General features: G+C 51.8%; 6 protein-coding genes across 6 annotated transcripts; 4 read left to right on the top strand and 2 right to left on the bottom strand.

Moving 5' to 3' along the window:
• Positions 1-1281: 1281 nt before the first annotated feature.
• On the bottom strand, positions 1282-2911 carry PV06_09495 (ornithine-oxo-acid transaminase; the record flags this gene model as incomplete). Its single annotated transcript, XM_016410948.1, has 7 exons — positions 1282-1696; positions 1752-1994; positions 2045-2195; positions 2249-2441; positions 2495-2638; positions 2694-2759; positions 2813-2911. The coding sequence occupies 7 exons, from the start codon at positions 2909-2911 to the stop codon at positions 1282-1284; spliced, it is 1311 nt and encodes a 436-aa protein (XP_016258755.1).
• Positions 2912-4967: 2056 nt separating this feature from the next.
• On the top strand, positions 4968-6997 carry PV06_09496 (uncharacterized protein; the record flags this gene model as incomplete). The annotated part of the gene is made up of 6 exons (XM_016410949.1): positions 4968-5193; positions 5291-5469; positions 5536-5881; positions 5960-6426; positions 6486-6767; positions 6827-6997. 6 exons carry the CDS (start codon positions 4968-4970, stop codon positions 6995-6997), a joined length of 1671 nt encoding a protein of 556 aa, XP_016258756.1.
• Positions 6948-8373, bottom strand: PV06_09497 (uncharacterized protein). Its single transcript, XM_016410950.1, has 2 exons — positions 7264-8373; positions 6948-7202 (listed from the first exon to the last, which is right to left on the bottom strand). The coding sequence occupies exons 1-2, from the start codon at positions 8220-8222 to the stop codon at positions 7172-7174; spliced, it is 990 nt and encodes a 329-aa protein (XP_016258757.1). The 5' UTR covers positions 8223-8373; the 3' UTR covers positions 6948-7171.
• Positions 8374-8590: 217 nt separating this feature from the next.
• On the top strand, positions 8591-10723 carry PV06_09498 (uncharacterized protein). Its single transcript, XM_016410951.1, has 5 exons — positions 8591-9536; positions 9591-9786; positions 9839-9883; positions 9932-9990; positions 10043-10723. The coding sequence occupies exons 1-5, from the start codon at positions 8644-8646 to the stop codon at positions 10398-10400; spliced, it is 1551 nt and encodes a 516-aa protein (XP_016258758.1). The 5' UTR covers positions 8591-8643; the 3' UTR covers positions 10401-10723.
• Positions 10724-12434: 1711 nt separating this feature from the next.
• PV06_09499 (uncharacterized protein) lies at positions 12435-12683 on the top strand (the record flags this gene model as incomplete). The annotated part of the gene is made up of 2 exons (XM_016410952.1): positions 12435-12461; positions 12495-12683. 2 exons carry the CDS (start codon positions 12435-12437, stop codon positions 12681-12683), a joined length of 216 nt encoding a protein of 71 aa, XP_016258759.1.
• A 369-nt stretch (positions 12684-13052) lies between these two features.
• Positions 13053-14038, top strand: PV06_09500 (uncharacterized protein; the record flags this gene model as incomplete). The annotated part of the gene is made up of 3 exons (XM_016410953.1): positions 13053-13169; positions 13229-13732; positions 13799-14038. 3 exons carry the CDS (start codon positions 13053-13055, stop codon positions 14036-14038), a joined length of 861 nt encoding a protein of 286 aa, XP_016258760.1.
• Between the last annotated feature and the right edge of the window lie 293 nt (positions 14039-14331).

Genomic DNA, 14331 nt, shown 5'->3' on the forward strand with positions numbered 1-14331 from the left:
TCATGTGGGAAGGCACTGCAGTGCTTTTTGGACAGGCAGTCGAGGAAGTGGTCTTTTGTTCAGTATAGTCTGCCTCAGTGTTGTGATCTGCTCAGGGTCACATAGGACGATCCGGCCGTGCGGCTGCGAGCACTTAAGAAGAGTTCTCGAGGGGCTGGCTTCATATCGAAGGGATGCAAGGGATAGTCCTGCAGAGTATGCGGCACTGAGACTTATGGGTCCTCATTCCACGTCCGACACATTTTAATGCCGTTCCGCCCTTTGGAATAATAGTCTAGCACGACCTCTTCATCCTTGAAGCCATGCTGAGAGTACAAACGCCTGGCATCTTGGTTGGCCTCATCTACCCACAGGTCAATTCCTCGACACGACCAAGAACGAGCGCGTTCTATGATCATCTGCAATAGTTTCCGGCCCAATCCCTTCCGGCGATAGGCTGGAGCTACACAGATTTTGTGTAGCAGAAGTTGATGATTCCATCTTACGCCAACTGCATAGGCAGTCAATTGTTGTACCCCACCAGCGTTTGAGAGACCAACAAGGATGACCATATTTGGCTTCCCAACGATATTATCATCGAAAGAGAATAATTCGTTTGCAGCAAAGGTCTTTTTCTCTAGTTTTCGCATGTCGTCTAAGATAGCTGGAACGTTTGATCGAGGTAGTTTGCGTAGTTCTTTGAAGATGACTTGTTCAGAGTGCAACATTGAAGCAACAGACCCTCTGCTGGCTCCCGTAGAGTGCAGGAAAGTCAACAGAGACGAGGGAGATTGAGCACTTGATATGAGTTGCATGCATACTACTCCGTACTGAGTATGCAATCAACTGGCCCTTCGAGCAGTTCGACGAAAGACTGGAAACAGATTTCTCTAGACATTCAAAGCCTTGGCGGCACAAGTACGGAGGAGCATTGATCGAACCGCTCCGAGTTCCTGGCAGCCCAGCTAATTCGCCCTCTTCCTCTATGTTCACCTCTTTTCTTGACTTCCGATTCACGTTCATATGCACCCTTAGCAATAGTATCATTTCTGCTGTAGCCTCCCTAGCACACGCTGTCTCAAGACAAAGTCTATAATGGGCGAAACCCAGCGGGACTTCAAATCTAGATATCTACAAGGGAAGCTTTACTTTAGATCTAGACTCACTCGAAGTTGCACCCAACCCCCATCCTTATTCCATCAGCACTTCATGCTCATCTCTCACACTGAGGTCAAAGCGCCTAAATCTCCAGCTCCGGGGCAACATCTCTTTGGGTAACGTGAAGGCATCGTCGTTCAGTCACTAGACTGATTCAACGAGCTCTCCGGCGATATACCCTGTGTGCTCGACTTCATCAAATACCCGTGCAACAATCTCTGCGCCTTTCATTAGCTCTTCCTCACTGATGGTCAAAGGTGGGCAGAGTCGGAGTCGGTCTCCGACAGCCGTGCAGCTCGCCAGAAGCCCTCGGTGTGCCAATAGAGCTGCAATTCTCCGGCCGGTAATCTTGGGAGGTTTTTGATCGATCACGACGGCCCAAAACAGTCCGCTCCCAGAGAATTCGAGCACATGAGGCAAATTGTAAGACTTCAATCGATCGATAAGCATCTTGCCGAGCCGATTAGCACGTTCAGACAAGCTCTCCTCGAGAAGCACATCCAAAGCGGCCAAAGCCGCAGCACATCCAGGTGGGTTGTTTGCCATCGTTGTGCCGATCCTCAAAAGAGAAAGTCAGCAGAGTCGATGATGAGAAGCATCCCGAAGGAACTTACTCGAAAGGGCCGACGATGTCCATGACCGCAGAATTGCCCATTACTCCAGATACAGGATACAAACCACCTGACAAGGCCTTGCCCAGTACCACCAGGTCTGCCCGAGCGCCATTACGCTGGTGGCAGAGGTTCGCTCCTGTTCTGCCTAAGCCGCTCTGTATTTCATCGGCGATGAATAGCACATTGTGTTGAGCACAAAGAGCTGCAACTTCCTCGATATATCCTTGAGGTGGAACCACAATACTGGAGATCAGAGTCAGTATATCATCCGACTCGGTAAGAGCATAACTTACCCGGCCGAGCCTTGGATTGGTTCGATCATGAAAGCTACAATCTTGTCTGCATCTTTGTTGAGCGCTTTACGCAGGTCCTCGATTACCCCGTATCGAACCAGAACGCCACTGGGCGATGTTGACCCTACATTCGGAAGATACTGATTGAAGTCTGCCAAAGTATCAGCGTTGCAACGATACTACTCCAGAGACACCAAAACATACACGGTGACCTTTTGCTTGCCATTGACGCTGTGGACATGGACTGGCCATGATAGCAGGCGGTAGCTGTAAGGATGTGTGCTGTGCCGTCGGTAATTCCCCTTTTGAAGTACGCCCATTTGCGCGCTATCTTCACTGCAGCGTCGATGGCTTCGGCTCCACTTGTCATGCCAACAAACTTGTCGTAGCCAAATATCTGTCCCCGTGAGCTACCCAGTCATATGTACTATGCAGGACAAGGGTGCTCACCTCCCATAATCTGGTGGCAAGCTTGGCGTATAAAGGATTGAGGAAGGCGATGTTAACAACAGCTGCTTCTTGCACTGCCTTCACTGCGGCCGAAACAATCCGCGGGTGTCCATGCCCCATATTGACCACCGAGAACATACTCAGCTGGCGCGGAATATCAGCATTCGCATACTTCAACGAATGAGGAGGTACTGTCTACAAAATCGAGATACTGCTTGCCATCGACATCCCAGGCTGTTGCATTCTGGGCCCGTACGAGGGCGACCTGCACCGAATTAGGTCGTCAGTCAGACGAGTATCGAAGATTTGATGGCTTACCGGGAGCGGTCCAAAACCACCTGCAACATGTTCCTCGTAGCTCGAAACCACTGCTCGTGTCTTTTCGGACACAGTGAACGTCATTGTAGCGGATGGCATTGTCGACTATCGTCAGAAGTATTCTGTCTAACCTGCCTTCTTAGAGCCTGAGACCATGATAAGGGGCTCTCTTTCAATGAGTGAAATTTCGATGTCCCAAGGCGTATCATGGATTTGTTCACACGAGCCGCCACGCGCGGTTCATCGTAGGGCGCCCAGCGCCGACAGTTTCTATCTCATCCTTTGACGGTCTGTTAGGGTTTGCCCGATGGGCTGCCGTGATTACACGGGGAAGCCCTATTTCGGTGCTCATGGAACTTTGTCTAGATGCGCTAGCCACGTGATGTGTCGTTCACAACAGAACTATACAATCCCTACATCAGGTGTGCCCCAATGCTCCGGCCAGATACTACAGTTTGAGACTGAAATGGCGGAAAATCGTGTGATCACACTCAACACCGGCGCCAAACTCCCTGTCATAGGTTTGGGGACATGGCAGTCCACGGATGCCGTTGCAACGGAAGGTCTGGACATACCAGTCCCAGGGAATAATGGAATGATTCCCATCGCCAGTTTCTCAGTGACTGACCAGAACCCTAGTCGTGTCAGCGGCGCTGAAAGCCGGTTATAGGCACATTGATACGGCAGCGTCCTATGGGTACGGCTCTCGTCCAAGGGCTACGACACCACTGCTGACATACAGGTCGCAAAAGTAACGAAGCACCAATCGGCAAAGCCATTCGAGGATCGGGGATTCCTCGCTCCGACATCTTTGTGACGGACAAAGTATGGCCTACGTGGCTCAGCCGCGCAGAAGAATCCCTCGACAACAGCCTTCGAGCTCTCGGACTGGATTACATTGATCTCTGGCTGATGCACTGGTGAACACCCTCGGCAAGCCCCTTTCCACTTACCAGGTCTCGAATACTCATCTGGAATCAGGCCCGTGTCTTTGAATCCGAATGGCAACGACAAAAAGTTTCCTCGGCGTCCCGACGGCTCACCCGACTATGAGGAAGGCTGGGGCTTTCTTGACGCCTGGCGATCAATGGAAGCGATCTTCCAACGACACCCAGACAAAGTCAAAGCTATAGGTGTGAGCAATTGCAGCACGACGAATCTGGAACAAATTTTGAGGATCGCCACTATCGTTCCTGCTGCGAATCAGGTCGAATTACACCCGTCTCTACCCCAAGATAAGCTCGTCAGCTACTGCAAATCAAAGCAGATCGCTTTGATAGCGTATTCCCCTCTAGGGTCCCCATCATCACAACTGATCAAAGAGACGTCTTTGGAAAAGATCGCTGCCAAACACGGGCGAAACGTGGCCCAGTGCCTGATCTCCTGGGGTATTCAGAGTGGTTGGGCGGTGGTGCCCAAGTCTGTGAGTCTCGACACCTGGCGTGATCCGACGGAGGAGTACTCACGCTAACCTGGGGCCTCGAAAGTCGAGCGAAAAACGTATCCAAGAGAACATCCAAACCTTTGAGCTCACGATGGAAGATATGACGACCATCAGCTCGATCGGTAGAGGGATGCCAAAACGATACAATAACCCGGGATGGTATGCTCAAGAGAACTTTCCCCTGGCCCTCCCCCCAACCTTGCTAACTATCAGATCTAGGGCCGTGGGCATCTGGCACGATGACTGATCTTGCGAGATCTGCTCTACCGGCGGCTAAACAGGGTACCCAGCCCCTAGTAGATACAATATGATAGAGAGATGCTTATGTTGTAGGTAGTGTACGCCCGTCGAATGGAGAGGAATGATATTATGGGCCTTTCTCTTGTCATCAAAGAAACACGGAATATTCCAGGCCTCGGTTCTTTATTTCCGGGGAGAACACACGTGGAAACGTCGCTATATGGGGGAACATACCGGAGGTATGCGGTGGAGTGCGTGGAACGGCTGAGCCTTGCCCTTTAGCCCCGCAGATTCAGAAATAAGCTTCCGGCGGAGTACGAGGCAATACTGCGCCGAGGCGCGCCAAGCCGATCCAACATGGCACTCCCCGAACAGCCAAGTTTTGGGGGGTCGTTCCCTATAAAGTGTCTCTAACTGGCCACTCCAAAGACGTGTACCAGTGCATTCCATATCCAGCAACACCGAGCTACGATGGCCGAGATTAAAAGCCCTCCCGTGGCAGACGTTGGCAAGAATGTCATGGCCGGCGACGAAGAGATCAACCAGGAAGTGGGCGATCGATATGAAGTGTCTGGAGCCCCCCGTGTCGACCACGGCTACCGTCGTGCCCTCTCGTCTCGCCAGATCATGATGATGGCGTTCGGAGGTGGTATTGGGACGGGACTGTGGGTTGGGATGGGCACGGCCCTGGCCAGAGGTACGCAGTGATGATTGTTTCCCTTCGCCCTCCCCCCCTCTCTTTCCAATCGGCAAGGCCTGCTGGGGAGCATTGGAAAACTGATTGGACCTCTCAGCTGGCCCTGCGGGTGCGGCCATTTGTTACACCGTCATGGTCTATATAATCTACACCATGTACATGTGCATCGGCGAGATGACCTCCTACAAGCCCATCAATGGTGGCTTTGTCCGTCAGACAGAAGACTACACCGACAAGGCGCTGGCATTTGCGCAGGGGCTCGGATTCTGGTACAACGTATGTCTGAAGCACCGGCCTTGCCTTCGGCGGGACCTCCTCGACTGACTGGCGTGACTTCCCCAGTGGGTGCTAGTGGTTCCTGCGGAGGTGACCGCCGCCATATCAGTCATCTCGTACTGGCCCAACGATGTCCCCGTGGCAGCGTGGGTTACGATCCTCATTGTGCTCATGATCCTGGTAAACCTGTTCAACGTCCGCTGGTATGGTGAATTCGAATTTTGGCTGTCTTTGTGCAAGGTCGTCGCAATCACTGCCGTCCTTATCTTCCTGTTTGTCATGACATCTGGAGGCTTCCCTGGGACCCATGGCCCGATTGAGTTCAGATATTGGTCCAATGGTCACGCATTCAAGAATGGCGTCAAGGGTCTTAGTCAGGCCTTCATCCAGGCTGGCTTCAGTATCGGCGGAGGTAAGTGGTAAATGAACATTGGTTTTGGCAGCACGGCAAAAAGAAGGTGACAAACAGCCTGACTGATACTCGGAATAGGTGAGATCATTGCCGTTTGCGCTGGTGAGGCCGCGAACCCCCGGAAAGCAGTTCGAAAGGCAGTACTGCCTTTGTTCTGGCGAATGGCCACGTTCTTCGTCGGCGGCGTCTGGTTGATTGGCATGTGTGTATCGCCTGACAATCCACAACTCTTGACGGGATCCGGAACCATGAAAAGCCCATTTGTGATCGCCATTCTGGAGGCCGGATATCCCTGGCTTGCAGACCTGCTTAACGCTTTCATCCTTCTCACAGTTGTCAGTTGTGGCATCACCAGTATCTACATCGCCAGTCGGACCCTTGCGGACTGCGCCGAAATGGGCCTGGTGCACAAGTTTTTCGCCAAAAAGGATTCCAGAGGTAGACCATTACCTTCTCTGATAATATCCAGCCTCCTCTCCATGGGCCTCTGCTACTTGAACTGTAGCAACACTGGTATCGTGGTCTATGACTGGTTTTCGTCATTGGTATGTTAATTTTTCCAGTTCTTTCATCTTCCTGGAATACTGACTAAATTCTTCGATAGGTTGGTATTCAGGGATTCCTGATGGAGGCCATCATTTTCGTCTCGCACATCTGCTTCCGACGTGGGTTGAAGGCGCAGGGAATTGATCACAGAACTTTGCCGTTCCACGCTCCATTCGCGCCTTGGAATCAATACATCTGCCTCTTACTCTTGCTCGTGGTCATGATCGCCGAATTCTATCTTGCCTTGTATCCATTTGGCGAAAAGGGCCCGTCCGCGGAGAACTTCTGGCTGTCATACCTGACTCTGCCACTCTATGTAGTGGTATACTTCGGCTATAAGGTTAGTCTCCGTCTTATTTACTCTCACTTTCTTGGGCAATGGATATTAACCCAGCATAGTTGTGGTATAAAACAAAATGGATCTCTCCCAGCCAAATGGATTTTTCCGCGGCAAGATACTGGGACGAGGAAGATCGTCGGATTGCGGAGGAAAAGGCTAATAACCCGCACTTGAGAAAAAGAAAGATTTACAAGAGAATCATTCCGGCGCTGGTTGGCGAAGGTAAATAGGAGCGCTCTATACAGAAGACCTGGACTGCTTCATGACCAGCCACACCCCCCAAGTAGGTATAGACAAAGGAAGAGAGGTAGATCCGTGTTTCGAGCGAAGGAGATGAAGCTCCGACCGACGGGTAGCTGAAGGAGCACAAGGACCTCCAAGCATGAGCCAGTGACTCGAAATCATTACCTGGGCTTCTGGCCGTAGACGACGTGTCTGGAGACGTTGACGTTAGCAGACCTCGCGGAGGAAGGTCCAAGGAGACTTGAAGACTTACATAGGCCAGTACGAATGGATTTTGGTGTCTCTGATGTCCTTCCGCACTTGGACGAGGAACGCTTGAATTTCCTCGTGTGTCATTCCGAGAGCCATCGTCCACAGCCTGACGGTGAAACCGTCCAAGCCGTCGAGCATGTTGGTCATGTTCCAAATCCCCATCTCTTTCAGGTTACTATCCCTGGGCCACGGGTTGATGGGCCACTTGAAGATCTGTTCTCTGACATTCTCGAAACCTACCCCCGTGATCCATTCCCTGTACTTGGCTGTCCACGAGGGATCTCTGTGGAGGACTGCACAAGCTTCCATGTATTTCTCGTTCCACTCTCCAAACGCAGTGCCCGCCAGGGTCCCGTCGTCGGACAGGAGCGGCATGTAGAGATCTTGCATTTCAATCCATCCACCCGGTGTCAGTGCATCGTACGCCCGGCGGAACAGCGCAGGAAAATCGGCGCTGGCGGTGAGGAGCATTCGGCCGTGGATGAAGTCGAACTGCCGGTCGAACGTCCAGGGGGTGTCAAAGTCGTCCACCTCGAACTTGCAATTGGGCGGAACCAATGTCGGCTGAATGGGACTCAGGTCGACGCCGACGACGTTCGACTCGGGATGCTCGTCTGCAAACTGAATCGCCCACATCCCGGTGCCTGTCCCAAGGTCCAGGACCTCACGGAGCTCACAGTCTACGGGGGCCAGATGTAGCTTCCGTCCAAAGGTTCTGAGGAACATCTCGTGCTGTAGGTCGAGCCTCTCCTGTTCTTTGTCGTCCTCCGGCAGGATGTACGAGCCATCCTTGTATCTGTGATATTTTCGCCCATGTTCCTCGACCCCCTGGAGCAGGCTGGAGCTGACCGACAAGGTATATTGAGAGATGTCGTCGCCCAGCGCCGAATCCGCCTCATTCCATTCATCTGCCTCGATTTCGACGTGTGGGTGATCTTCATGGTGCCATGGCGAGCTCATGGCCGACAGATACTCGCCTCCGGGCTTGAAAGGGATGACTGTAACGGCAAAAGGTTTGGAACGACGTATTAATGTGAACCAACGATAAGTTTATCATGAACCCAGCGAGGCACTTCAACGACAGTGTCTTGATGCATCTGGATGGATGCGGACAAGCGTGGTATGATTAGCTTCTTGACCCCGCGCAGACTTTCCGCCAGCCCCTCAACTTGAAAAGGGACTTTTGTAGCTGGACATCACTCCACCTGGATGACTTGGCTTTGCGACAGCCGATGTTACAGTACCGCAGTTGTTTGCTTGGCGCACCGTTCACCTTCTGAATCCTCTACCGCCAGCCTCGAGAAGACAGTCGAAAACCAGCCTTCTCGCACAGACCAAGCTCCTCTCCACGGCCTCTTCTGTCACTGCGACACCTTCCAGCATGGTGGTCACCGGCTCTGTGGTGATCGATTGGGGCTGGATCATTCCGGTGCTGCTCGCCATCTTCTACGTACGAGCGTACGTTCGTCTGAGCCATATTCCGGGCCCGCGTCTCTGGGGATTGTCGGTCTTTCCCCTCTTCAAAACCCACCTTGACGGCGATATCTACGACCGATTTGGACAACTTCATCAGCGATATGGACCGTTGGTCCGAATAGCCCCAAACACCCTGTTGACTGCAGATCCAGATGTGTTGCGTCGCATGTCAGCGGCACGGTCGCCATATACGCGGTCAGACTGGTACATTGCCATGCGTTTGAACCCAGGCCAAGACAACGTCCTCTCGAATCGAAATGAGGCCAAACACGATGACCTGAGGCGGAGGATGGGGTTTGGATATTCCGGCAAGGAGAATCTCAATCTGGAGCAAGACATCGACGATTGCGTAAAGGATTTAGTCCACCTTATCGACGCAAAGTACGCCAGCGATCCGGGGAAGATAATTCCGATGGATCTGGCACGAAAGATTCAGTTCTTTACCAGCGACATTATGAGCAAATTGTCTTTCGACGGCAAATTCCATGATCTCCGCGACGATAATGACAACTTGGGATACATCCATGAACTCGAGACGATCTTTCCCAGCATCTTTTGTACCTGCTGTATCCCTAGAGTCATCGAGATCCTCACCAACATCGGATTTCTCGGTCTCTTCGCTCCCTCTGCCAACAGCAAGCTTGGTCTGGGTAAGGTGTTGGCCATTACCCGAGAACAGGTGGCCAAGCGCTTCGGACCCGATGGCGAGGCCAAGGGTGAATATAGTGACATGCTTGGCAGCTTCATCCGACACGGGCTGACGCAACAAGAAGCTGAGGCGGAGAGTGTCATGCAATTGTTTGACTTTGCCCTTATGTTTTTTCCGCCAACGCATGCTAACTAGGTGTACAGGGCTGCCGGATCGGACACAACTGCTACCGGGCTTCGAGCAACGCTGCGCGGCATCATCTCTAGTCCGCTGGTGTATGAGAAATTGCTGACCGAGATCAACGAGGCAGCCGCGGCTGGGAAGATACCTTCACATGACCAAATAATATCAAATGCCCAAGCGAGGGATCTTCCATATCTGCAGGCGTGCATCAAGGAGGTAAAGTACTTTTTGATGCCTGGGGCTGACTGATCTGTTGACCATGGTGCAGGGGCTACGATGGTACCCTCCGATTGCCGGCATGTTAGCAAAGAAGGTAAGTGCCCCGCAGATCGAAGGGCCGTAGAGTTGCTGAGGACAATAGACTCCGCCGTCCGGTGACACCATCAGCGGTCACTTTGTTCCTGGAGGCACCTCAATTGCGTAGGTTCACCTTGCTTTCAGATTTCCAACTTGCTGAATTCTTCCAATCTAGCTACTCGGCGAAGCAAGTACACCACTCGCCAGCTCTGTTTGGTCCCGATGAGTACGCTTTCCGGCCTGGACGATGGATCCTCCAAAGCGATGGCGGAGACGAGCCCTCTGCCGAAAAATTAAAGGCCATGGAGCAAAACAACGAGCTCATCTTTGGCTACGGCAAGTATCAATGTCTGGGTAAGACCGTGGCCATGATCGAGCTGAATAAGGTAATCTTGGAATTATTTCGTCGTTTCGACTTCAGTCTGATGGACCCCTTGAGCCCCTGGAAGACGAGGTGTTTCGGGATCCACCTACAGACCGATATGTGGGTGACGGTCCGCAGACGGACATCGCATGCTGTCAAGGTAGAATGAATGCTCTTCGAGGGCAATTGGTGCGGAACCTTGACCTTGCACTTAGTTTCGTACCCCCGGCAGGCCTCACTTTGCCCAGAGGGTTGCAGCTAGTGTACACATTGTCTCGGCGGTCTCCCCATTCATGTCATTTCCTGTTATCGAATACTCCTCGGTCGACCGCCTCCAGTGGTGGGTTTAGTAGCGTCTGATTACTTGTGCCGTTGGAATAGATCTGGTGCATTGGCTATCCACAGCGAGCCCAGCGAGGGTATGAAGGTGATTATGCCTAGCAACGATCGCCCCACATGAGACACTTATGCATATAGTGAAGATCAATGAAGAGATCAAATACCGTCTGTCCAGCTAGCAATTCCCACGCGTATATGTGCTCTCAAGGGTTCAAGGACTTCGAACAGCACTTTAATAGTGTGCTGATATTAAGTCTCGTTATGGATATAGCGGCCATAACATGAGGTCCTGCCTAAATTCCGCACCGGTGACCTGAACGGCAAGTCGAGCGAGGAAGTCAGCAAGGGCGGCACCATTCTCTTTCCCCATCGGGGCGAAGGCGCGCAGAAGTTCAACGACAACCTAGGCGTGATTTGCATTCTTCAAAGACGCGTCAATCGAGGCCTTTTGATGTCATCAAGCCCCTTCACCGAAACCATCCATAGTTTGTCTCTCGCGATCGATTCCGTAGAGATCTTCAAGCAGTAACTGAATACCTTGTTCACGACGCAGGAAAATGCCGTCTACCGACTCTAAACGTGAAAAGGCGCGAGAAGTGGTTGACATCCTAGAGGAGATATCTGTACTACTGGTAGAGAGAAAACCCCCTTGCTTCTGGGATATCAGCTGACCAATAACCCCAGAATACCCAACTGGATCGGACTCAGTTATCTCTTTGTGTCTCTCTGATTGAAAATGGGGTCAACCCTGAAGCCCTAGCCGTAGGTTGGAGCGGTACGATGCCGGCATAGTCACTGACTATCGATCAGACTGCTATCAAGGAATTGAAGCGAGACACACATGATCTACAACCTGACTCCGGAATGTCAGAGTAGTTGGGCAGATTGCTGTCGAGCCAGATATCTGTTCTCTCAACTTGCAGGGGAAAAGTTGCATTTCACCTCGAATGACCACCAAAACTTGAAATCATTCAATGCCCCCAACGCGTTGAAAAGGTATTGAAAGCGTCGACATTGTCCGGGCCGGCCCCTCTTGCACCCGCAAGATGACGGAGGTTTCTTTCGGTAAACGAACAAGTCAAGCCAGCCGGTGCTACTACCGTACCTAAAAACGCAGTGTTGTGAGGTCTCGGAACATATCAGTTCAAGATGGACATGTCGCGTACTCGATCGTACTTGGAAAGCTCAGAGTCGCCCAACTTTGCCTGAGACATGACGGTCTAACTCAGAGCACCGTAGCACTCTGGGTCATGGTCACGGCTTGTGGTTATGATGCAGATTGCGTTATTTGCATGAAGACATGCGAATCTTGTACTCCAATGACTTTGCTGTACTCAAAAACAGACTGATGTATGGGAGTCACCGCTAGCTTGGGGTCAGGATTACATGGTGCATGGGTGGTTTGGGTCAATCTCTGGAGGCCATGGTTTCGATATGTTGAAGGCAAGATCAAAATGATTCAAATCCCTGTAACAGATGTGTCCACCACCACCACCACCACCATCTCATTGAGAAGCGGACCCGTACTCTTTGTCGTGCATATCATATATCTCAAATCTTCCTTCTCTGCTCAGCATTGCATCTTAATACTGTCTCATGCGTTGGGGCGAGTGCAAGCATCCTTTCGCTACTTGGAGTGACTCTCGGAGCTGACCTGAGACGCGTAATGCTGGATTTGGCTACTTGAAGACCTAGGTAATTTTATGTCTTAGGCCAGGCATCGGGTGCAGGTACAACATGTTCTCATCGACAAAGGTTTGCCAGATTCATCTTGGCGGAGTGTCTTTAGGAGGCAGTTGTTAAGATGCAAACCAATGCAGACCCGGTCTCAGGTACCGCCAAGATACCAATACAGCTCGCAACAATGGTATTGCATGAAGTCGAGCAGATGGTACGTATGCGAAAGCTGACCTAAAAAATCCAGGATTGCGCGGCGATCAGTATGCAGATCAACAAGGTCACTGTTGGGCGACAGAGAAAAGATGACGTCTACCCACATACTGGGAAGGACGATCTCATGGTGGCTGAGATACTCAGAAGGCTTGTAGGCGCCGCCTGGGAGGCTCTTTGTGCCAGGGAACAGCCGTCCACATGGGCGCTAAGCGCCGCCTAGAGCTACCAAGATCGTCCTTCAAAGCGCCCGACATGCCTGCGCGAGGCTTGTGAACCAGCCATCTGTGGAGTTACAGGGGTTGTTTGTCGCTTAGAGTCAGGCCCGCGCGTCACCGTCAACCACACAAACAATGCAATCGCCATGGTCAAGGCAAGGTTTTGAAGCATCCCATCAAAACATGGCGACCAGGAAACATGCAAGGCTTGCCACCGCATATAATCCGGCCACGTCTCGCTACCAGTCGTGCTGGCTCTCCTGACCTATCTGCCATTTACTGACCGTTCATTTGAATCTGCCATCATTTCTGTACACCGTATCTACCATTGTCACTGTTGTTGGAGCGATATACCGCTTGTGCTCTTTCACGAAATGCGCTTTTCCTCGGTCTTGACGCTGGCGTGTTCCATTGCTGCCTTGGTCCTCACTCTGCTGTGCCTTTTTGCTGGATCGAGCAAATCATTCCTTCAGGATGCCGATCTGTTGACGGTATGTTCCCCTTGATGCTCGCACTGTAAGACTTCACGATTGCTGATTGAAACCCCCAGCTCAATATCTCCCGAATCGGACATGGGAGCCTTTTCAACACCACAGATGGAGATGGAAGTGCTCTGGATAATATCCTCAACAGCCTCGAGAGCGACCTCAATAACCTTCTCAATGATTTCAGCTCCGACGTCGCCACGGCCTTGGACCTGCCCGATTTCTTCAACGTTCATCTAATGGATTTCTGCGAGGGAACATACAAGCCGAATGCGACCGTACGCAATGCGAAAGAAAATATTACAGAATGCTCCAACCGAACTGTCGGGTTTCACTTTGAACCTACCAAGATTGTGCAAGAACATCTGCCGGATGGCATTACGCTGGATGACATCCACTGGCCCGATGAGATTACGGATTCGGAAAAGGCCGTCAGAGTGGCCAGTGTCGCCATGACGGCATTGTATATTATTGGTATCGCGTTCGCTGGCATAGCTGTCCTGGGAGCTCTTGCGGGTATCTTTGTGGATGGACGGTTGTCCGCAATGGTCAATTTTCTCATTGATGTGGTAAGTCCCTGCGCCGCCGCGCCTATGGAGATTTCAAGACTTGTGCTGACCAGGGTTTGAAAACAGCTTGCATTCCTCAGCATCGGTATAGCGTCGGCGATTGCTACCGCGGTCATCGTCAAGGCCGTGCATGCGGTTAATAAACACGGACATGACATTGGCATTGCTGCTGACAAGGGAGGCAAGTTCTTGGGAATGACCTGGGCAGCCACTGCGGTCATGCTTCTGGCGTCAGTCGTGTCCATTGCCCAGTGCTGTGCGCCGAGATCAAGAAGCCGACGATACGGCGAGAAGGGATCATATTAGGCTGGGTTTTGTTGGTGTCGGAGAGGGCCGGGTGCTTTGGATCGATTGTACAGTCAGGTGTCATTCTGCGTCTGCTGAGTGTGCTGCCTGTGTGCTATTTCCTTACCTCCTTGGGTATAATGACAATGATGATGTAGTATTAATCAGATTGATGAGACTCCTGTTTCTTATTTTTCTTCTACAAATTGCCAAGAGATGGTGTGTAGTACCGCAGAATACCAGTCCCGCGTACATACCTCGGAGATCAAGTTGGGCATCAATGCAGGAGGCGTTGCTAGCAGAGCGCGTGCTCG

This window comes from Exophiala oligosperma (genome assembly GCF_000835515.1).
Source record: "Exophiala oligosperma strain CBS 72588 unplaced genomic scaffold supercont1.10, whole genome shotgun sequence".
NCBI lineage: Eukaryota > Fungi > Ascomycota > Eurotiomycetes > Chaetothyriales > Herpotrichiellaceae > Exophiala > Exophiala oligosperma.